Genomic DNA, 24,739 nt, shown 5'->3' with positions numbered 1-24,739 from the left:
GAACAGTGGGCTATTGACTAAACAAAACTCCAACAACTCGGAGGAAAACTGCAAACTTGGCAGCATTGAGTGACTAGTGGTTAGCCTTGATTCTTACAACAAATGACTCTTATGAACCAGTTCCGGTTCCAGAATCAATACATACAAGTGACCAATGTAGTCTGATTCCAGAAATGAATCTCTCAATAAGTTTCAATAAGCTTTTAGTACAATGCAGCCTTATATTTCTTTCTGTGAGACTGTATAAGCAAAGTGCACATGTATAACTGAAATAAATCAAATCAAGAGCTTGTGAGTCAAATCAATTTGGGAAATCAATATCAAGGCCTAATAACCTTGTAAAGTATTAAGACTGCCAGTATGCATTAATTAAAACAAAAACATATTCTGGGCACATAAATGCACCCCTGCGAATCGATGGCCCCATAACTAAGTTTGTCATAAACCTGCAGCCAAAGGCCCATGCTTTCACATCCACCCCGATGAGTCATCCCTCCTCGACACCGCATGGGAAATACGAGGACGTGCCCAGACCAAAAGAGCTCTGGCTATAATACACTCAGTTTATTCTGCAGTAAATAAAGAGTAACGTCACCAGCGATAAGGTTATCAGCAACAGTGATGTCAGACCTTCATCTGGCTGCAGGTGGGAATTAGCCGAATTCCCCAGGCCTGAGGATCCTGTTTCTGACCCCGTCTTCCTAGTAAATACATTCTTCAAGCACTGATGTAACTACAATCTGTTTTTATTATTCCTTTGCACGATGTGGGGTTGCGGTGTGATGACACAGTTCATGTCAGAGTAAAAACAGCCCTCAGATGCACTGTATGATCATAATTATGGGCCAGAATTGGGGGTTGTAGGGCACTCCCACCACCAGCTAAGCTACATGAAAGCTTCATGCTTCTCAGCTCTCAGATTGCAGTTCTCAGTTCGGTATAAAAGGTTTTGGACTCCACACTGATCAGAGAGAACGATGGGTGACTTTAAAGATAGTGTTACCGCAGCTGCAATCAACCTGGCAGATGATGCACCGTGGAAAAAGATACAGAAGAACACCTTCACGCGCTGGTGCAACGAACACCTGAAGTCTGTAGAGATGCAGATCAGCGATCTTAAGGTCGATTTGAGTGATGGCCTCATCCTTATCTCACTACTGGAGGTCCTGAGCCATAAGAGGATGTTTAGAAAGTACCACACGCGACCCACCTTTAGACAGCTCAAGCTAGACAATGTTTCGGTGGCTCTGGAGTTTTTGGATCATGAAAAAGTCAAGCTGGTGTCTATAGGTGAGTTGCAACCTGCCTGAACTCTTTCAAGAGGAGTTCAGCATTTTAAACCAGCATTTTAAAGATCATGTTTCTGAGTGTTTTTACAGTTCACCAGGAAGCAGTCTAATGTTTTAAAGTTAGGTGTACAAAAATATGTACGTTTTCAGAGTTCTAAATAAGTGAAACCTATAGGAACCCATTTTCTCCACTGAATAACATTTTTTTAAAAAGGTTATTCTGAGGTTTTATTTTACAGTTCTGACTTGTGAAAAGTCTGAATTGTGAGATGAAAACTTGTAATTCTGACTTTTTTTTTCTAACAAATATATGAGCTTGTATTTCTCAATTCTGACTTTTCACAATTGCAAATATGTATCTCACAATTCTGACTTTTTCACATTAATGCCTGATACAAACTCGCAATTGCGAGAAATCAAGTCAGAATTGTGAGATAAAAACTCCCAATTCTGACTGTTTTTCTCACGCATTCGAGTTTGTATCTTGGAATTCTGATTTTTTTTCTCACAATTGGGAGTTTTTGTTCTCAAAATTTGGATTTTTTTTTTTCTTAGAATGTTTATACAAATGTGCAATTCAGACTTTTTTCTCACAATTGCGTGATACAAACATGCTATTCTGACTTTTTTCTCAGAATTGTAATATAAACTCACCATTGCAAGAAATAAAGTCAGAATTGTGAGATTAAATGGTCGTAATTCTGACTTTTTTGTTCTGACTTTGCGGTTGCAAGTTATAAATTCCAATTTTGATGGGGAAAAAAAGACTGAAATGTTCTCAGAATTGCGAGTTTATGTCTCACAATTTTGACTTAACTCAGAATTACGTGTTATACAGTCAGAATTGCAAGATATAAACTCACAATTCTGAGAAGAAAAGGTCACAATTGCAAGTTTATATCATACAATTCTGACTTTATTTCTCAGAATTGCGAGTTTCACAATTCTGAGAGAGTCAGAATTGCAAGATTATATCATGCAATTCTGAGAATAAAAGTCAGAATTGTGATATGTAAACTCACAATTGCAAGAAGAAATGTCAGAGCTGTGTGAGATAAAAAGTTGCAAATTATCTTTTTTTTATTTTATTTTTTTATTCAGTGGCAGAAATGGGCTTCCACAGTAACACCATAGTAGACACTGTGCCATTCTTCTTCTTCTTTAAAAAAAAAAAAAAAAAAAAAAAAAAAGAATTATCAGAGTGCTTACTGCACAAATAAACAGGACTAACATTAAAATTAATCTATGTTCATACTCCCCTTAAAATAACAGCATGTAATTAGAATGAACAAGCCATAATTCACCTCTAATTATACTGATTAGACAAAATGGTAAGTATAATTGTCTGTAGGGTGTTAAAAATGTTTCTGGCTGACAGCAACGGTGGCTATTACGGCAAATAGGTGAACATCAGGTTTGGTTACAGTAATGTTTTGCTTAAAACATTCACTTAAAATTTTTTAATTTGCATTGACAGTTATGATGTTATTGGCAAGGCTGTTATTGTTAACTAAACCAATTAAAAATGTTTCTGTTAATTGAAATAAAGCTGAAATAAAATATAAATATTCAATAGAAAAACTCAAAAATCATAAATGTTTGCTTGGCAACTGACTAAAATAGAATAAGTTTAAGTTAAAGTACCAAAATGACTGAAAATAAAGCTGAAATAAAAATAAAGCAAAATATAAAATTTAATTAAGTGACAAAATTACTAAGATAAATTAAAATTAAATTGAAAAGTGATAATATATATAAAAAAAAAGCTAATTCAAACCATTATATATTAATTAATCATTTGTCAGCCGCGAAGTCAATACGTAAACTGCGCCTGTTGTCTGAAAAGCTTTAGCGTTTCTTCAAAAAGACATGATCAGGTGTTGAGCTCAGTCTTCATAGATTATGAACTGAATTGCTGGTTCCACATGTTTTTCATATAAATTCCTGTGGCCACTTTCCTAATTAGGGAGGGTAGGCTTTGGGTCAAAGTTTTCTAGTGTCAAATTGATGACGGCAGTCCATGAGCTGTATCCTAGACCAGAACAATGTTCTCTAATAGTTCTCTAATAGTTAAATGACAAAAAAGCATTTGGTGTATTATAAATAATTGTGTTACCAAGCAAAGGTCTCCAAACTGAAAGAATAAACAGACACACCTTCATTGTCTCCATACAGACAGTAAGGCCATAGTGGACGGGAACTTGAAGCTGATCCTTGGTCTAGTGTGGACCCTGATACAGCATTACTCCATCTCCACCCCAGTGTGGGAGGATGAGGCAAACGATTCTGTCTCCAAACTGACTCCAGAGATGCGGCTTCTGGGATGGATCCAAAACAAAGTCCCTAAGCTGCCGATCACTAACTTCAGCCAGGACTGGCAGGATGGCAAAGCCCTTGGTGCATTAGTGGATGGACTGGCACCAGGTAAACCTCCCATGATCATGTGATTTCTTTCTTTTTTGATGTGTTAAAAGAACAAAATGCCTTTTGGCAAAGGTTTTTAATCTTACGAAATGATTGTTCTGGTTTATGCAGGGTTATGTCCTGACTGGGAGAGCTGGGACACGGTGCATCGGGTGAACAACACTAAAGAAGCCATGCAACAGGCAGACGACTGGCTTGGAATTCCACAAGTGAGTTCAACCAGAATATACTGGCTAGTTATCTTGCATTTTGATAGCACCCTCAGTGATTGTTTTCCTCATCTGTCAAGTTGTAATTATTTTTTATGATTAACTTAATCAAGCTCATAGCCCCAGAGGAGATTCTTGATCCAGCTGTGGATGAGCAGTCGGTGATGACGTACCTCTCACTTTTCCCCAAAGCCAGACTCAAACCTGGAGCTCCACTCAAGCCAAAGAAAGGTTGGACCCATTATAAACCCCCTGCTGTTTAGTATTTTTTTAATTTGATCACTAATAATGAAAAGGCAAGAGGGAATAGATCCATCATGATGATAATCAAACATTTGTTGATGAGAACACTTTATGCAGGATACATCAATATTCCAGTAAGTGATAAAAATTGACTGTGTTGTTATGAATAAATGATTAAATTATTCGTTTAATGGATTATTTTTAAAACCCTGATTCATTAAAGAACAAACCAACACTAATTTGTTTTGACCTATAGTGTTTAAACGGATGCAGGCCAAGGATAATAAAAACTATAACTGAAACATTTTGATAACCTTTCTAACTCTATTAGAATTTTGTTGTTAGATTTTTCCCAGTTGATCAATAAAAAATCCACCTGCTAACATAGTAGAATTAGGGTTGCAAAGGGGAGAAATTTTTCCAGTAAATTTCAGAAATTTTCCTGAATATTACTGAAAATTGTCTGCCCCTTTGCAACACTAATTGCAATAGTTATCTTCTTGGTGTGAATGGGAATAAATTCTGTAGGTGGAGCAAAAATTTAGGACATGTCTAAAATGTAAGTTACTCAATATGAACTGCTTGTTAATTAAATGGTTGTGTAAAACCAGTATTAAGTCAAAATCACCTTCATTTATGTAGTGTTTAACAATACAGATTGTGTCATGCAGCGTTACAGTATTAAATAGAAAAACAGTGTGTCGATAATGCAAAAGGACACTAATAAGCACACCAATTCAGAGTTTGCAAACAGTGATGACATGTTTTTGTGGACGGAGCCTATCTGGTGGCAGAAAATGACAGTTTTCATGTAGTGGTCTATGGAAGCCATAGAATAAAATGTTAAAAAAGGGTAAATTTGAGTTTATATTTCAAAATTCTGACTTTATTCGTGCAATTCCGAGATTATGTGTCACAATTCTCTCAAGAACAATCAACTCATCTTTTCCCCTCGGCTCCGAATCTTGTTTATATCCCACACTTCTGGCTCTTTTCCCCTCAGAATTGACAAACTCATTGTAAATAAAGTAGTTATAATCATAGTTAAGTCGAGTTATAAAGTCTGAAATGTGAGAGATAAATTTGCATTTGCGTGAAAATCTCAGACCTGTGAGATAAAGTAGGTAAATGTAAAATGTTATGGGTTTAGTATTTCATGCTGTAACTGTAGGGCTAATATAAAATGTTCCCTATGAACTGCATACGTGAATATTATGTAGATCTATTGTTTAAATCAAATTAATGCTTTAAAGGGGTCATCGGATGCTAAGTTCACTTTTTCATGTTGTTTGAACATTAATGTGTGTTGGCAGTGTATGTACAAATCTACCCTATAATGATAAAAATCCATGCAGTGGTTTTTAATTAATCTGTAAAAATAATATCCCCTTTTTCAAATCGAGCCGTTCTCAGATGCCGTCACACCCACAGAGGCCGCTCCCACGATAGTTGATTGACATGAGCTCTTACCTCAGACCAGCTGTCACAGTCCAGTAACTTTCCTTGTTTCAATGCCGAAGCAGGCATGTAAGTTAGACAAGAATATCTCTGATTGAGCAATTGAGGTGTTGTGTTGCTGGATGTAATAATGAACATAGTGGTCGTCATTTACTCCCGACATCTGAGCCGCTGAAGATGCAGTAGATTACGTTTGTTTGTGAATGGAATGCGCCTCCCGATCTACATATATCCGTCTATGTTCGCGCAAATCATGCGCGAAGTGTGAATATACACAGCAGAAGTGTGTATAATTTTTTTTTTTTTAATGAATCTTTGCGTTCTCCATGGTAATGCGGCTAATGTAAACAAGCTCGTCACTCCACAGAGAGAAGAGAGGGGCGGGGTGAGCAGAGCTCATTTGCATTTAAAGGAACAACCCCTTAGAATGAGATGATTTTTGCAGAGCTCATTTTGACAAGGTAAAAAGGGTGTTGTTTTACAAAACCATTGAGAATTTTTAATCAAAGTATATTAGAGACTTTTCATTAAGACCCTAAAGAATCATATCAACTTGTGGAAAATGGGCATCCGATGACTCCTTTAAAAGTAGTGTAATCATAGCAGGTTTCATCAGTTAGTCTGTCTGTTTAAATGTCTGCATTTAGCTTCAAATGTCTTTGACAACAGTATTCTATCAAATTAATTTGCACTCACATTCTGACACCCAAAGGCACAACAATACATTTTATCTCTTATTCTGTTGATTTTACCTGTTTCACTCCACTTGTTACCAGTTTTTTTTTTGTCACCACATTGTGTGCGCGTGCAGCTGCAAGTGACATAACTGTGACGTCTACTCCAAATTGGTCTATTTATCACACCTGCGGTGCTGTTGTTTGTCCCAATATCAGCAACACCTGTGACCTCTTTGCTGCAGTCAACACCTTGATCCTTTTATGACATGTAATTGACTGTAATTAATATGTTATGTGTCAGTTACCCAAATCCAGTTGCTTTCATTATGTGTACAACCTTGAGAACCTTGAGTATAATTTGAATTAAAGGGGACATCAGATGTCCATTTTCTACAAGTTGGTAAGATTTTTTTTTTAGGGTCTTCAAGAAATGTCTGCATCATAATTTGGTTAAAATTCTTTAATGATTGTGTAAAACATAGTCTGTTTACAGCGAGCCGTTTCGGTGCATGGCTCTTTAAATGATATTGAGCTACTGTTCACTCCACCCCTTTTGTCTGTTTTTTTTGTGTATTTGTTAGTGCATTGTGGAAAAAATCAAAACGGCTTCATAATTGAGACTGTTTAGGTTTTTTTGGGTGGTTGTGTCCACACACTGCTAAGACACATTTAAATGCAAACTCCATGTAAAAGTGAATTTAACATCCGATGTCCCCTTTCAATTTTTGTATTACCGTCTCTTGCAATTTAAAATCTCATTTTCTTTCTTTTCAGTTCCTAAACCCAAAGCCTGTCGTGCCACAGGTCGGGGACTACAGTCCAAAGGCATTAGAGTAGGTCAGCTGGCCCAGTTCAAGGTGGACACCCACAAAGCTGGTCCTGGAAATCTGGAAGTTAATATTAGAGACCCCAGTGAGTAATAACCCATGATCTCTCCATAATCTGTATATACACATAATTCTGTAAACCATCTGAGGTATGACTAAAATGTTATCCTTTCTGTCAGGTGGCAAGAAGGTGTCTGTCACACAGAAGGACGCACATGAGGGTGTGTATACCTTTGAATACACACCCACAGCTGCAGGAGATCACACAGTGGACATCACTTGGGTTGGTCAACACATTGCCAAAAGGTTAGCTCTCATTCAACATGATAATAGCAGAGAAATGTTAACATTTCAATTTAACTGAAACAATACGTTTCTTATTCTTCTATTACAGCCCATTTAAAGTCCATGTTGGTTCAAAGGCTGGACCACAGAAGATCCGGGCATGGGGACCAGGACTGGAGGAAGGGACAGTGGGCTTGTCAGCTGATTTCTTAGTGGAATCTGTTGGTGCAGATTCTGGCATGCTAGGTGAGTGGATGCTTATGTAAATAATGTATACTAACAAAACTGTATAGCTAAGCAAATTAAACATACCATATATTAAACTCTATATATTTTGTTATATTATTATATTATATCATTATGTACTGTGTATATATACGTATTTATACAACAGTTCTTTCTGCTCCTCAAATCTGATTGGCTGAGAGCTATCAGCTCGCACTATCCATTGCCATCTGAATGAAAAGGGACGCTATTGTAGGAGACCCAGGAGGACACAAAGGCATAGAAAAGCAAGAACGTTTGCCAAAACTTATGTGACAAAACCACAATTCTTCTGGGAGAACGTACTGTGGACAGATGAGACAAAAGTAGAGCTTTTTGGTCAAGGACATCATGGCACTGTTTACAGAAAAAGAAATGAGGCCTTCACTGAAAAGAACACAGTCCCTACAGTCAAACATGGTGGAGGTTCAAAGATGTTTTGGGGTTGCTTTGCTGCTTCTGGCACTGGACGCCTTGACTGTGTGAACGGTATCATGAAATCTGATGATTACCAAAGAATTTTGGGGCGCAACGTAGTAGCCAGTGTCAGAAAGCTGCATCTCCACCAGTGGTCATGGGTCTTCCAGCAGGACAATGACCCGAAACACACTTCAAAAGGCACTCAGAAATGGTTACAAACAATGCACTGGAGAGTTCTGAAATAGCCAGATCTGAATCTCATAGAACACCTGTGGAGAGGTCTCAAAACAGCAGCAGGGAGAAGGCAGCCTTCAAATCTGAATGACCTGGAACAGTTTGCAAAAGAAGAGTGGTCCAAAATTCCAGTAGAGAAGTGTAAGAAACTCATTCAGGGTTACAGGAAGCAATTGATTTCAGTTATTTTTTCCAAAGGGGGTGGTACCGAAAATTAAGTTAAGGGTACCAATAATTTTGCCCAGTGCATTTTTTGGTTCTGTGTGGAAATGTATCAGATTTGACTTTTTTTCTCTTTTTTTCGTTTTTTTTTTATGTTGTTCCAATGCAAACAAAAACAAAACAAAACATGTGAGTACCAAAACATTTGCAGCTGCAACAATTTTCTGAGAGAAGGGTTGCATTTTCTGACAGAATTGCAAGGGTGCCAATATTTTTGGCCATGACTGCATATTTACACTTTATTTTTGATTTTATAATTATATCACAGGTTTTGCCATTGAAGGTCCTTCTCAGGCAAAGATTGAGTGTGATGACCATAATGATGGCTCCTGCCTCATGCGGTTCTGGCCGACTGAAGCCGGTGAGTATGCTGTACACGTGACGTGTGATGACGAGGAAATCCAGGATAGTCCGTTCATGACCTCCATCAGACCTAAGAGAAAAGACTTCCACCCTGACAAGGTAAACTTCTGCATCCTCTCCTATTAATCTGTATTGCAGACATGTGTACAGTGTGAGAGGCCTTGTTCTTCTCAGACATATCTGTTTTATATGCATGGCACGTTTTCATTAGATGTGAAATATCAATAGTTATGCATGTTGGATTTCAGGTGAAAGTTGAAGGATCGGGTGTTTCCCAAACTGGCTGCATAGTGAATCTTCGAACTGCATTCATTGTAGATACCAGGCAAGCTGGCGAAGGAGAGCTTAAAGTTTATGTTCAGGTATTAAATATCGTAAAATAGTTTCTTTACATTTAAATTAAAAGCAATTTTAATTTTCTTAGTGATTTGACTCCTTCACAGAGAGCAGATGGAGAGTGTGTGGATGTTACTGTTGCTTCTGAACAAACTGGTGTCTTTGTCTGCTCCTATATCCCTTCATTTCTCTCCAAACACACCATTGCTGTGGCTTGGGGAGGAGTCATGGTTCCCGGCAGTCCTTTTATTGTGAGTGCATATATTGATCTTGAAAAATAGTGGTAAATGTGATCGTACAACATGTAGGGATTATATAAATCTATGAGAATGTGATATACAACAACAACTAATGCTCTTTCTGATGCATTTCATTTACATGGTCTAATGAAGTTAAAGAAAACTCATTTTCCCCAATTTGGTTTGCATCATGTTGCATTAATGTTCCAGCATCTGTTGCCCTATTGAAATTCCATTTCATCTCGCAGTGGCTTTAAACCTGTCTGCTGATGATGTACTGCTGCTTAATGCTGCAGCCAGACCTCACAGGAATGTAATAGGATGTTTATTACTCTATTTGTACTGGCATTCCCTCTGTCAAGAGGGAATGAAACTATGCTTATTGAAATCACATGTGAAAAAATATGCATTAAGAAATGAACCAGTGAGCACTGAAATATATAGCTGTAATCTTGAGTTTTTTGGAAGCGTGTGATTGCTGTGCTGTAAGATTTTGTGAGATGTCTGCATCACTGCTGTTTCAGGTGACACCTTGCAGGATTAAGATTACACCATGTAGCCCAGTCTGGTTTAAACCAGATGGATCGGAAATGTATTTTTCTGGTGAGTTTAAAGGAACAGTTTTTCTAAAAATGAAAATTTTATGATGACGATGATGTCATATGTATGAAAGCCCATTTCCACCACTCAGTAAAAGATTAAAAAAATAAAGCTCTTGTGACTTTTTATCTCACAATTCTGACTTTTTTCTCAGAATTGCGTGAGTTAAACTCGCAATTGCGAGATGTAAACTCACAATATAAACTCAACTTTTTTCTCACAAATGCGAGTTTATATCTCACAATTCTGACTTAACTCGCAATTGCATGTTATAAAGTCAGAATTGCAAGATATAAACTCGCAATTCTGAGAAAAAAGTAAGAATTGTGAGTTTCTATCTTGCAATTCTAACTTTATTTCTCAGAATTGCGAGTTTGTCTCAATTTTGAGAAAAAAACTCAGAATTGCGAGTTTTATAACTTGCGTTTGTGACTTTATATCACACAGTTCTGACTTCATTTCTCAGAATTGCATTTATATATCAGTTCTGACTTAATAACTTGCAATTGCATGTTATAAAGTTAGAATTGCAAGATATATACTCGCAATTTTGAGAAAAAAGTAAGAATTGTGAGTTTGTCTCAATTTTGAAAAAAAAAAATTCAGAATTGCGAGTTTGTCTCACAATTCAGACTTTATAACTCACAACTCAGTTTATATTTCAATTCCAAGACAAAAACTCAGAATTGCTAGTTTATTTCTCAGTATTGTGAGTTCATTTCTCAGAATTGCAAGTTTGTCTCACAATTCAGACTTTATAACTTTTTACTAATTATGAGTTTATATCACGCAGTTCTGACTTCATTTCTTAGAATTGCGAGTTTATATCTCCATTTTGACTTTTATAACTCACGATTGCAGGTTTATATCATGCATTCTGACTTAATCTCTCAATTGCAAGTTTATAGCTCAATTCTGACTTTATAATTCACAAAATAACTCACAACTGTATCACACAATCCTGAGAAAAAAAGTTGTTGTGAGATAAAAAGTCGCAATTGGCAAAAATGGGCTTCCATACATGTGGATTCAAACAACAAAAAAAAATATTATAATTCCAGTTATTTATAATAATTGTTATTATTATGTTTAATTATTTTAAATTATTAAAATATTAAAAAAGTACTATCACCTCTTAATTGTCAATATAGTGATACCCTATCTTGGATTTTTTTTTGATTTTATGTTATCTGATTGGGTGAAGATGATGAGATGGATCTTGATGAAGACTTTCCAGAGAACGTACGGCCTGGTGGCCGTGGAGAACTTGTTATAAACATAGATAGCCCGTCAAACATCCCAACAGATGCCACGAAGGTATTGAGTTTACACATTCTGTGAATTCATTCAAAGCACACTTGAACAGTGTAGTCAGATGTTGTTTGTTTCTTCAGGTCAGGGCTCATGGTCCAGGCCTAAAAGAAGGTTTTCTTGGAGAACAGGCAGAGTTTATCATTGACACAAGCGGAGCAGGCAGTGGAAGACTTGCCATACAAGTAGTTGGACCCTGTGATGTTACACTACAATGTCTGGACAATCAAGATGGCACTTGTACAGTGTTTTACCTCCCCACAGAGCATGGGGTGTACACAATAAATGTTCTTTTTGACAACTCTCACATAACTGGCTCTCCATTTCAGGCTGTTATACAAAAGCCCACTGACCCCGCTAAAGTTCTGGTAGGCGGCACTGATCTGCTACAGGGGAAAGTTGGTGAACCTTGCATTGTAAATATAGACTGTGAAATGGCAGGATACGGAGCTCCATCTGTGCAGGCTGTCTCTGACTCAGGAGTCATTGTCCAAACCGAAGTAAAGGAGAATGAGGACGGCACCTACACAGCTGTTTATGTGCCTTTAACTGGAGGCGTATATACGCTGCTTCTGAAATGTGGAGGAAAGGTGGTGCCCTTTCGTAAAGTTATGGTGGATCCAAAGGTCTACAAAAGCCATGTAAAAGTGAGCAGAAAAGGTAAAAAAGACCTTTAATATTTGTCACCGTCAGTTTGAATTCAGATTGTGTTAGTCTTGAGTTTGTCTTCTCATTCATTCTGTTGTTTCAGGCGTTGTGATTGGTGAGCGGAAAGCTGACATGTGCGAAGTTGTTGCAAATGGTTTGGGTCTCCAAAAGGGCCTCACTGGACATCCTAATGTGTTTTGTGTAAACGCCAGGTAAGGTAAAAGTTAATTTCAGCTACGCATTCAGAGCTAAAAATGACTGACAACCCCATTTGATCTATAATGTTTCTCTTTCTCAGCAGATCTTCAGTTGATGATCTGGACATAACAGTAGAGGGTCCGTCCGAGTGTCAGGTGACATGCAGAGACAGCGGTGAAGGCATGTATAATGTGGAATATACTCCTTCAGTGCCTGGTGACTATAAGATCACCATTACCTGTGGAGAAAACAACATTCCAGGTCAGCACTACATTATGAGAATCAGTTGCTAATTTTCTTTATTTTCTTTGCTTCAATTATATGAAATTCCTAGTTCTAGGTTTTAGGGTTGGGTTTTGACACAAATTTCATGATTATTTGATTTGATTCTGATTCACAGGCTTGCGATTCAATTTGATTAATCGATCTGATTATTGATTATTTTGGAAGTATATCAGTGTGTATATATGTGTATATATATATATATATATATATATATATAGACCTACTAGGTATAATCAAGTTGTTTTTACTAGGTGCTGTTTGGGTCATTAGATAATTTATATTTCAGTTTTTAATAATGACCATTTTAATTCAGATATTTGTTTAATTGATGAATTTCAAAATGTATCACCTTAGTGTATTTTAGAATTTTATATTTCGTTAATTCTAAATGCCATATATACTGTATGTATACACCCTCATACATTCAATAGGAAGTCCATTTATTGCATCAGTGAATGATGCTTCAAGTACTGCAGACTCTGGAATCTGTCTGCAGTCAGGGATTTGTGTGTCTGCAAATACTGATACTCATGGTAAGTATTTTATTTTTTATTTTTTGATATTAAATGTGTCCAAGACAAAAAGTCATGTCTACACGTTTGTCGTAGGTACTGAAGTGCCAGAGACCAAATACAATGGAGATGGGATTTACAGATCAAGTCCACATCCATCAGTGGGGGACAGAGAATTCTTCATAGATCCTCAGAGTCCTTCTGGAAGCAGCAGGTTAGACCAATTAAACCATAATATCATATAATTGTTTAAACACCTAGCAGAATACTTTCCCAACAGCTGTAACCGTATTCTCTACTGCTTTTATTCTAGTCCCATCCAGTTCCAAGTGATGTCTAGCTGTGACCAGAATACAGAGCTTCCCTTAGCTTATGGTGTGAATATGGCAGAGATAATTGTTCCTGGAGTTAAAGGTGGAATTTGTGGTAGAACCCCCCAAATTTTTATTATTGACTGCAGTAGCAGTGGAGAAACACCAGAGACTGTTGCTGTGGTGAGACCTGATGGTGAGCACGAAGTAAAATGATTTGAACAATCACATTTGCAACCACTGGAGAAATCATTTCCTAGAAGCTTTGAATGTTTGTACTCTAGGTTCCATGGAGCTTCTGGAGCTGAAAAACAATGGAGATGGCAGTTATAGTGTCGTCTATTTGCCCACCATGGACGGCTGTCATTTATTAACAGTAAAATTCACTAATGAGGACAGTTTTAATAGGTGAGACATGATTGCATAATAAACTTAATAACTTAATAAAATTTAAATAAATTTAAAAAACCTAAATTAAATAATTAAAATGTAATTACTAAATATTTTATGTTGTGATTTTTTTTTTTTTTTTTTTTTTTTTTTTTTTTTTAACAGACAATTTAAGTTTAAAGTGTTGCCAATAGATGACACTACTGAAGTTAATGTATCAGGTCCAGGTCTGACATCAGGAATGTGTGTCCGGGCTCCTCAAACATTTATTGTCGACTGCACCTCCACAAGAAAAGTTCCACAGTTTATTGCCATAATGACACCAAATGGTATTACACCATATATATTACATTATATACGGCTACTAATTCCATATTTCAGCAAAAAGTGTTAATCTTGCACCTTTTATTCATCATTAAATAGGCTTGACTGAGACCATAGAGGTTGAAGACAATGGCGATTGGACATACACTGTGAACTACACTCCTTCAGTGGAAGGACTTCATTCTTTGATGGTCAAATATGCTGAAGATGATTCCTTTTGCAGGTATGATTTTGCATTCGTGGGCACAAAAATTGATTAAATGCATATGTTGTGTCCTATAGAGAAAATTGATACATGTTATTGTTAATTTACAGTCCTTTCAAGTTTCATGTGTTGCCTGTGCCTGATCGTCATTCTGATGATAAACATCGCCAAGGCTCGAGGAATGGTACTCCAGTTTTTGGATTAGACTTAGAGGCACAAGTGTGTGTAAACACTCCGCAGACCTTCACAATTGATGCCAGTAGCACTGGAGAGCCGCCAGAGACTGTAGCTGTTGTTACGCCTGACGGTGAGAATGTAATGAAGAGGATGTATTGTTTGGTCTAATTCTAAAGAAAAGAGTTTGACTCATTTTCCTTTGCAGGAAAAATCAAGCTATTAAATGCATCAGACAATGGAGATGGAACATACTTGGTGTCATGCTCCTCTTCTGTTAAAGGATCTCACTCAATTATGGTCAAATATGCCAGTGATGATTCCTTTAGAAGGTAATTTTATTGTGAAGCCACCCAATACATGCATTATGTCCACAGTTTCTTATTTCATGCTATCTTTAAGCCTTCTCAGGTTTCATGCCATACCTTCTAACTCTGGTAGAAGTCATAAAGATGTCTTAAATAAAGAGGAACTTTTGAGTCAGGAGAGAAGTGTCCACACTCCTCAGACAGTTGCTAATGGTTGTGGTGTGGCACCAGAGACTGTAACCACAGTGAGAGCTAACGCTCAGAACTGTGAGTTTGAAATATTGCTCACAATTGCATGCCAGTATCTTTGATAGGGTAATCAATTAAATAGGGTTTTTGCATGTAGGTGCAATCAAACTTACAAATGTGATGGACAACGAAGATGAAACTTGCGCACCAAATATGGAGGGCTCTAATTCTGTAATAGATGAATACAGCAGTGAAGAGACTATGACAAGGTAAAACGGTGATTTAATGAGTCTATTTTAGGTGGAATTGTCATGTACGATTGCTTGTAAGACATTTTGTCATTTCTAGAGAGCTGCTGTAAACATTTAGTGTTTTGTGTCTCAGCTTCTCTGCGTTTCAGGCAGACTTGACAGTTGAAAATACAGAACAGATTTGTGCTCAAGTACCTCAGTCGTTCAAAATTAACTGTAGTAAATCCGGAAAGCCTCCTGAGTGTGCGCTGATGATCACCCCCAATGGTGAGGACCAGCTTCTCTTGAAAGACAAATCAAATTTCTGTTGCTGTATCTTGTGTAATTGTCAAAGCTTCATACCTACAGGAAAGGCTGAACTGCCGGAGGTTCAAAAAAACGCAGATGGGACTTACTCTGTGAAATACTCTCCCAGCATAGAAGGTCTTCATTCCTTAATGGTCAAATATGCTGATGATGATTCATATTGCAAGTAAGATGGCTTTTTATCTGAAAGATGCATGTAGTAGCTCAATCGAACGTTAACCTAAAAAAATGTGTCCTATTGAAGCTGATTAGTAGCACGCTCACTGCGTGACAGATGGAGGCGCCAGTGCGGTCACTTGCTCTTAAAATACTTTTTTTCATTTTTGGTCATACAGATAAAAGTAATACATCTTTTGAATCTGTAAAGACTCTAAATTTACCTGTGTGTACTCAGAATAACAACAAAATGTTGTGCTTTTGTAAAATAATGAAAGCAAACAGAATGCGCTCTCTGCCGTCTCAGTCTCTGTGAACTTGAGCACAAAACTTCAAAACTCCCTGTATAATTGCATTACAGACATGAAAAATATATATATAGAAAGTGAAATATCTAGTTGTAAATGAATAGCAATAGATGCCTGAAATTAAAAAAATTAAAAATAATGGTATTTATAATAGTGTATATATATACACTGTGTGTGTGTGTATAATATATACACTATTATTTTTAATTATTATTATTATTTTTTTTTTTTTCAAATTTCAGGCATCTATTATATATACGTGTGTGTGTGTATATATATATATATATATATATATATATATGCACACACACTTAATATTGTATTCTTAATATTGCATTATTATAGGAATACTGTTATAGTAAAATTTTGTAATATTAATAACATTATTATTATTATTATTATTATTTATTTAAGTATGATTATTATATTAATAGCTTATTGTTGTAGATTAATAGTATGTATTTAAAAAACTGTTAACAAATTTTATTAAAAACCTATTCATCTAACCTATTCACCTATTCATACTACTTGTTTTTCAGTCCTCTGAGGTTTAATGTGCTGCCTCACTCTGGTAGGAAGGATCAACATGTAACCAATACAAATGAGGTTTGTAGTGGACAATTAGAGGAAGATGTTTGTGCTCAAACTTCCCCAACTTGCTGCAACACTAGTGAAGCCCCAGAGATTGACCTTCTGAAGGCCAACGGTGAGACCTGATTATACGTCCTGAATCTATCTGTGTAGAAGTCATCAGATATTCTAAGAAACATTGTTTGTTGTGGTATTGATTTTGTAGGCACTGCAAATCTTGAAGTGTTAAATAATGAGAACAAGATCAATGCCACAAAGCACAAGCCCTCCCTTGAAGGCCCTCACTCCTCAGCTGTGAGAAATCTTAGTGAGGAGGATTTTCAAAGGTAAGATGCCATTACAGTGCAGTCTCTGTCTAAACCATATGCAATCAGTCTCTCTCAATATCCTGATTCATTATTCTCTCATTTGTGCTCTGTTTATCCCTTAATTAACTGCGACATGAATTATAGTCACCAGCCTTCATTTTCACACAAACCTCAAGGTATTCAAAACAAGGTATGAATGTGTGAAGTTTCTTCAAGGTTAATTTCAATCTGTTTAATAATGTCTTGTGTCCTTGAGACATTTCATACCCTGAAGATGTCTTTAACATCTTCATTATTTCTCATCAGGTTGAGGGCAGGAATGTAATTCCTCTTGGTGCCATTAATCAAGCAGGGTTTATGTCCTGTGATATAGTCCTGCCATCAGACTTGAGTGAAGATGAAATTACAGGTGAGCTGTTGTCTGAAATCACTTGTTCGTTTTAATAATCACGGCCTCACATCATTTTAATGGTATTCACAGGTGAGGTGATCACGCCGTCTGGAAAGACAGCACAACCCGACATGATTGATAACAAAGACGGTACCATCAGTCTAAAGTTTGAACCATCAGAAGAGGGTCTTCACCAGCTACTAATTAAATCATCCAGAAATGATCTACCAGGTTAGACTGTATAAAAAACATTGACTGGCCCTCTTCTTTTGATTTTCAACAAACCAAATTAGATATTTTAGTAAAACAAAGATTTTTATTTATTATTATTATTTTTTTTTTTTACAATTTCTACCTGATAAAAAATGTTTAGAACTTGGCATAACTAGACACAGGTAAATTCATTATTTAAAAAGATGATAATAAAGTTTTTTTTTTTTTTTTTTTTTTTTTTACATTATCTGATATAGAAATCACACTTCCTTATTTTGGTTGTTTGGGGGGTAAATTAAAATAGTATGTCTTGATTTTTAGTTATCTTGCATTTTTTAATGCTTATTTTGTCTTATTTTTAATCATTTTAAATCATAGTTTTCCAAGGCCCATTGGTTTAGAACCACTATTGTTGTTTATATTCATATATTTGGCCTAGATTTCACTAAATATCAGCTTTACCAGTTTATTGAAAATATTTGCTCTTCTTAAGTTTGACTTAATTCATCCAACAATCAACATTTGTGGTATTTATTCCATCAGAACAGTTTAAATATGACTCTTTCTCTCTTCTGCAGAACTTCCACTGCAGTATTATGTAAATAGTCTTGCTAATCGTAGCACAGTGGCCTATGGACATGGCCTTGTGTATGGAATTGCAAATGAGACGGCAGCATTCACCATCTGTCAGGAAGATTCAGCCTCGAGTGAGCATTTGTTTTATGTTTTTTCATAATAACGAACTGTGCACATTTTTGTCCAGTTGTATTGTGTATTGTTTGTACATCCATTATTAGTTGACTCTTTACTCTGTGTCAATAGAACTAAGAACTATAACAAAAGGCAAGCTGAAAGTGTGCTGAAATACACCCTCTTTATGAGAAAAAATAATAATAAATAACATTGCTGTTATCATTCAGTTGCCATTATACTAGAGTGTATTAGTAAAGAAATTCGTAAAGAAATTGTTTTTTGAGGAAAACATTTCAGGAATTATCTGCCCCCAAGTTTAAACTTCCAAAATGTAGTTCAAATGCAGATTCAAAGGGTTCTTAACGATCCCAGCTGAAGTCTTATCTGGTGAAATGATCCGTTTTTTTTACAATTTATATACTTTTTAACCTGGAATGCTTATCTTGTCTAGCTCTGCGATGTGCACGCGTACTCTATGCACCTCCAGGTCAATACAGTTAGGGTATGTCGTAAACTCCCATCTCATTTGCTCCTCCAACTTCAAAATCGTCCTACATCGCTCTTTTACCTTTTTTTGTAAAGGGTGTTTGACCTTCTTTGCACGTTTACGATGTAGGACGATTTTGAAGCTGGAGGAGAAAATGAGATGGGAGTTTTTCGACATACTCTAACTGTCTTGAACCAGAGGTGCAGAGAGTATGCATGTGCATTGCAGAGCATTTGAGGTTAAAAAGTATATAAATTGTAAATTTTTTTTTTTTTTAGAAAATAACTGATCATTTCGCTAGATAAGACCCTTCTTCCTCGGCTGGGATCGTTTAGAGCCCTTTAAAGCTGCATTAAAACAACATATTTCTTGCAGGCACCAAAGAAGCCCATTTTATATTAACACTATATATTCCCAAAATGTTTTCATGTTTACTTTACAAATGAAGAAAGAAAGACATGAACATTTTGAATGACAAGGGGTTGAGTAAATTATCTGTAAATTTTTGTTCTGGAAGTGAACTTCTCCTTTAAGAATTGTATAGCTTAATATAACGTAAATGTACTGTAATATGTAGTAGAAACCCATGAAAGATTTGTATTATTTAAAAATTCCACATCATTTTGTACATATATTGGACTATGGGGGGCGGCCATTATTTCGATGACGTGAAATGGTTGCACTTGGTGAGCTACTGGTGCTACCGGTTGTTTATTTCTACCACAATACAACTCTGAAAATAAATTGCTGATACGATGACCACAGCTACTGAAAGAGCTTACAGGTGGCGGTGGATATAAGCGTAGGCTTAAACCAAATGCCGTACCATCGATTTTTCCCCAGAAACTCCTTCAGTGGCTGCGGCGTCATGACAAGCCATCGGCATGTTTACATCCTGCCACGATGGCATCTAGCATTTCTTGTCTCTGCCCTTTGTAAGCTCTTTCAGTAGCTGTGGTCTACCAAAAGCCTCAAAGGCATCAGGGCTAAAGTAGAAAGAACAAAGACGCAGGTCTTTAGGAAATTTTATTCATCCACAGGCATCTTCCCATTCTTTTCTCCTCTTCTTATCGCTAGGAAAGCAGTGAAGACTTACATCGCTTCTCCATTTGCCCTCCGACTTAAAATTATAATCAAAAGCTGCACAATGTGGCATCGTATCAGTATTTTATTTTCCGAGTTGTGTTGCGGTTAAAATAGCATCAGAGGTAGGACCAGTAGCTCACTGAGTGCAACCATTTTACATCATCGAAATAATGGCGCCCCCCATATTCCAAAATATATATATATAAATGATCTGTTGCACTCTACTGAAAGAGCTTACAGGTGGCGGTGGATATAAGCGTAGGCTTAAACCAAATGCCGTACCATCGATTTTTCCCCAGAAACTCCTTCAGTGGCTGCGGCGTCATGACAAGCCATCGGCATGTTTACATCCTGCCACGATGGCATCTAGCATTTCTTGTCTCTGCCCTTTGTAAGCTCTTTCAGTAGCTGTGGTCTACCAAAAGCCTCAAAGGCATCAGGGCTAAAGTAGAAAGAACAAAGACGCAGGTCTTTAGGAAATTTTATTCATCCACAGGCATCTTCCCATTCTTTTCTCCTCTTCTTATCGCTAGGAAAGCAGTGAAGACTTACATCGCTTCTCCATTTGCCCTCCGACTTAAAATTATAATCAAAAGCTGCACAATGTGGCATCGTATCAGTATTTTATTTTCCGAGTTGTGTTGCGGTTAAAATAGCATCAGAGGTAGGACCAGTAGCTCACTGAGTGCAACCATTTTACATCATCGAAATAATGGCGCCCCCCATATTCCAAAATATATATATATAAATGATCTGTTGCACTCTATGGATAATAGTCATGTATGATTTGTTCAGGTGAACTGGACATCACAATTGAGGGCCCATCTGAGGCAGATGTGCACTGCTTGGACAATGAAGATGGCACTTGTACTGTCAGCTACTTCCCAACTGAGCCTGGAGATTATGAGATCCAAATTCAACATGATGACGTGCCTATCCGAGGTAGTCCTTTCAAGGCCAAAATCGCTGGTAAGGCAACCCCAACAAACTCAAACCAGTATTCATAATGTTATAGTGATAAAACCTTAAATTACTACATGCATGGTTTGTATAAACCCATCACAGATGGAAATGTGAGAAGGTCACAGGTAAAACTGGGCAGTGCAGTTGACTTTACCCTGGACATCACTGAAGAAGATATTAGCCAGCTCTCCGCCAGCATCATGTCACCCACGGGCAATGATGTACCCTGTTTGCTGAAAACACAACCTGACAGCCATCTCGGTGAGCCGTCTATTAATGTACACACAGCTGCAGTTGGGAGACAAGTGCAATGAAATGACAAACATTAATGAGCCTAAACAAATAAGGTTTAGCATTTGACCACCTCAAATGAGTCTAAGCACACCTACATCCTTAGTGTCATTGTCAGACTTCATTAGAGGTGCACTTTGTTTGTTATGCAGGTGTATCATTCATCCCTAGAGAGGCTGGTGAGCATCTGGTCAGCATCATCAAGGACGGTGAGCATGTGAGCAACAGTCCCATCTCTCTTTCCATCAGTCAGGCGGAGATAGGAGATACCAGCAAGGTGAAGGCCTTCGGCCCAGGTTTACATACAGGGCACACCTTCTGCATGTCTGAATTTGTGGTGGACACTTGGGATGCAGGTATGATGCTATGTAATCAAATTCATTTATTTATGGCTTGTGTTAAGATATGGATTGTGTGTTATGATGCTGCAAATTGTACATGTAGTCTAAAACTAAAACTATTTACTATTTTATTTCCTAAACTTGCAAACTATAGGATATGGTGGGCTAACGGTTGCAATTGAGGGTCCCAGTAAAGTAGACGTTCACACTGCAGAGCTGGAGCATGGAACCTGCAATATATCGTACCGCCCAATCAAGGCTGGGAATTACAAAATTTCCATTAAATTCTCAGATGAGCACATTCCAGGTTATTAGAGCTGCCTTATGCACCGACATGTAATTTTTTTTTATTAATGTATTCTACAAGGACACATTAAATAGATTAAAAGTTACTAGTGTTGTCAAAAGTACTGACTTTGGTAGCAGTCCTTAATTAACTTTTTTTTTCCAAATATTTGAATTGCGTCATTTTTCTTAACTAATTAATGAAGTTAATGTGTTAAACTGACAGCCCTAGTAATAAATGAATAAATATTAAATTCTTCTTTACCAGGGAGTCCTTTTACAGCTGTGGTGACAGACTGTGGGCTTTTGAGAGAGAACATCACGTACAACCAGAAAGCGGCTCCAATTGCCAGCATTGGAAGTGAATGCAGCTTAGCCTTTAAAATCCCAGGTTAGATGAATAGCCCATCACACTAATCCAGGCACTATATCTGACTTCTCAAGGAGTTTGCAGTGCTGTTAACAAAAACACATTCCCTTCTATTACAGGTACTGATGCTGAGACTCTGTCTGCTTATGTGCATGAGCCATCAGGAAGTCCAGTAGAGGCTGTGATTGTTGCTACAGGCAGTGACACCTATGCAGTGAGCTTTCTAGCAAAAGAGCTGGGAGTTTATAATGTGACTGTGAATCAGCAAGGACAGACAGTCCCTGGCTGGCCACTTCAGTACACCGTCGGCCCACTTGGAGAGGGAGGATATGAAAAGGTCCAGGTGTGGGGGCAAGGCCTTCAAAAAGCTCTAGCAAGTGTTCCAGGTATCCTACTAATATTTCTGTCTTTATGCTATTTGTCAGTGTGAGATGTTTTGTTATGTACTGTGACAGCTGGCTAAGTCAATTGTGCGTCATTTTACAAGTATGTATTGATTTCATTTTGCAGCTGACTTTAATATTTGGTCCCGTGAAGCCGGAGCAGGAACTCTGTCTGTCTCAGTAGAGGGTCCTGGAAAGATTGTGCTCCACATTAACGATCAGCTGGATGGATCTTGCATTGTGTCCTACACGGCTCAAGAGCCTGGTGGGATTTTACTGTAATACAGTGTATATATAATGTTTAAAAAATGTTTGTTTTATGGATGTGTTCACTAAAACAGTACACACCACTTCCAGAAATATCCAGTCAGTTCATCCAAAAATGAAAATTCTGTCATTAATGTTGTTCCAAACCCATAAGACCGCAAATTAAGAACACAAATTAAGATATTTTTGATTAAATCCGAGAGCTTTCTGACCCTGCATAAACAGCAACGCAACTACCACGTTCAAGGCCTAGAAAGGTAGTAAGGACATCGATAAAATAGTCCATGTGACATCAGTGGTTCAACCTTAATGTTATGAACCTCAAGAATTTTTGTGCACAAAAGAAAACAAAAATAAAAATGTACTGCATAGTAATAATGACACCAGTAAGATACTTTACTGATAAATTACTGATTTTCTGAGGAAGAGATAAGCATATTTTTATAGATATATTTACGTAATTTGTTCTCCTGCAGGTGACTATGAGGTTTCAGTCATGTTCGATGAGGAGCATGTTTCTCAAAGCCCTTTCTATGTGTCTGTCAGTGCCGCCACAGATAAGAGTCTCACACAAGGACAAAACAGCTCTGGTATGAATTAGTAATGTTTTGGAGACTATTTCTATTTTGCATTGGAGATATATGAGTGTGTAGGTCTGATGGTACTTTGTTCTTTTCCAGCCATAGATCATAATCAGATGTGTAACAGTTATGAGGAACCCTCTCTGTCAGACACGGAGATAAACACAACATCTGACAGCAGTGCTGAGCCAGTTTTCCTGTCTGACGCTAGTAAAGTCATCTGCCATGGCCCAGGCCTGAGTAAGGGCTTTCTGGGACACAAAAACACTTTTTATGTGGACTGCAGTAAAGCTGGTGAGTGCAGCTTGACATTAGCAAGAATTTTAAGTAACGCATTTCACTAAGTGAAATGTCTGCATTTTGTGTTGTAGGACGAAACCTGCTCTTTGTCGGCATGCATGGCCCCACCATCCCCTGCGAGCGGGTGTCGATCATTCACATGGGCGGACATCAGTACAGGATCAATTATGCTGCGAAAGAAAGAGGAAAATACATATTAGCAGTGAAGTGGGGAGATGAACACATTCCAGGATCTCCTTTCCATATTACTGTTCTGTGAAATCCCTTCATCTTTGTATGTGTGTGTATACACTACTGTGTAAGGTTGGTAGGGTTTTGTGTTTTTGAAAGAAGTTTCTTATTTATCAAAAATACAGTAAAACTGCAATATTGTGAAAACTGACATAAAGCGCAACTGTCATAAAGCGCGACCCGAGTTCGATTCCCGTCTTGAGGTCCTTTGCCGATACCACTCCCCTCTCTCTGCCCAGTCCTTTCCTGTCATCTCTGTACTGTCTTCTCCAAAATGAATCACATTTTTGAGGGCCTAAACATCTCAAAAACTCATGAAACTGCACATGCTAAAAGTATTGAAAATTTACATCTGATATGGGTGTCAGAAGTGAGTGTGGCAAAATCACTTCAGACATCTAAAGGTCAAAATTCAGATCAAATCACAGCGTCACCTGGATAGGTCAACGGGCGCCAACAGGATACATCATGCTTTGTACTAACTCAAACATGCCATGTTTAATCTGCATCAAACTTTATATGTTTAATAAAAGTGCTGGTCTGAAGACATCTACATGCCAATATCCAGTTATAGTCATAGCGCCATCAGCTGGCTGCAGGAAGTTTCACACATATAAATGACTTTGACATATTTCTGCAATATTTACTACTTTAAATGTATATTGCTCACCATTCACTGTTTTCCTAAAGCCACCGGGTGGTGGTGAGCCCGGGTGTGAGGGCCCTTTAAACGCTGCTTGCAGCTTTCATTTAACATCTAATTTATTCCTTTGATGCTAAAGCTGAATTACTCCAGTCTTCAGTGTCAATGATACTTCAGAAATAATTCTGATATGCTGATTTGCTGCTCAAGAAACTATTCTTATCATCGATATTAAAAACAGCTGTGCTGCTTCATGTTTTTGTGCATTCTTTCAGGATCCTTTGATAAATAGAAAGTCCAAAAGAAAAGCATTTACATTTTAGTTTTCATTTTTTAATAACGTAAAATC

At 37.3% G+C, this 24,739-nt stretch overlaps 1 protein-coding gene across 4 annotated transcripts; it reads left to right on the top strand.

Annotated features, from left to right (window-relative positions):
• The first annotated feature begins 809 nt into the window (after positions 1–809).
• On the top strand, positions 810–24,117 carry flnb (filamin B, beta (actin binding protein 278)). 4 transcript variants are annotated; one of them, XM_051096689.1, is made up of 43 exons: positions 810–1,290; positions 3,465–3,713; positions 3,825–3,922; positions 4,036–4,153; positions 7,075–7,212; positions 7,307–7,433; positions 7,522–7,658; positions 8,821–9,014; positions 9,164–9,277; positions 9,359–9,502; positions 10,015–10,093; positions 11,295–11,407; positions 11,485–12,061; positions 12,153–12,261; positions 12,348–12,508; positions 12,964–13,065; positions 13,141–13,258; positions 13,358–13,551; positions 13,640–13,763; positions 13,911–14,074; positions 14,169–14,292; positions 14,385–14,581; positions 14,657–14,780; positions 14,860–15,023; positions 15,103–15,214; positions 15,330–15,463; positions 15,545–15,668; positions 16,506–16,672; positions 16,763–16,883; positions 17,010–17,055; positions 17,172–17,274; positions 17,347–17,487; positions 18,048–18,176; positions 20,531–20,704; positions 20,801–20,959; positions 21,142–21,345; positions 21,485–21,637; positions 21,884–22,006; positions 22,105–22,371; positions 22,496–22,633; positions 23,112–23,225; positions 23,316–23,510; positions 23,588–24,117. In XM_051096689.1, the coding sequence occupies exons 1-43, from the start codon at positions 978–980 to the stop codon at positions 23,773–23,775; spliced, it is 6,774 nt and encodes a 2,257-aa protein (XP_050952646.1). In that variant the 5' UTR covers positions 810–977; the 3' UTR covers positions 23,776–24,117. The 4 variants fall into 4 exon arrangements, with proteins under 4 accessions (XP_050952646.1, XP_050952645.1, XP_050952644.1 ...); XM_051096688.1 differs by having other exon boundaries at positions 811–1,290; positions 12,351–12,508; positions 14,851–15,023; XM_051096687.1 differs by having other exon boundaries at positions 811–1,290; positions 14,851–15,023.
• Positions 24,118–24,739: the final 622 nt, after the last annotated feature.

The sequence above is a fragment of the Labeo rohita genome, chromosome 23 (genome assembly GCF_022985175.1).
Source record: "Labeo rohita strain BAU-BD-2019 chromosome 23, IGBB_LRoh.1.0, whole genome shotgun sequence".
Lineage (NCBI taxonomy): Eukaryota > Metazoa > Chordata > Actinopteri > Cypriniformes > Cyprinidae > Labeo > Labeo rohita.
The sequence above is the reverse complement of the archived record's forward strand: the minus strand, read 5'-3'. Positions and strand labels throughout refer to the sequence as shown.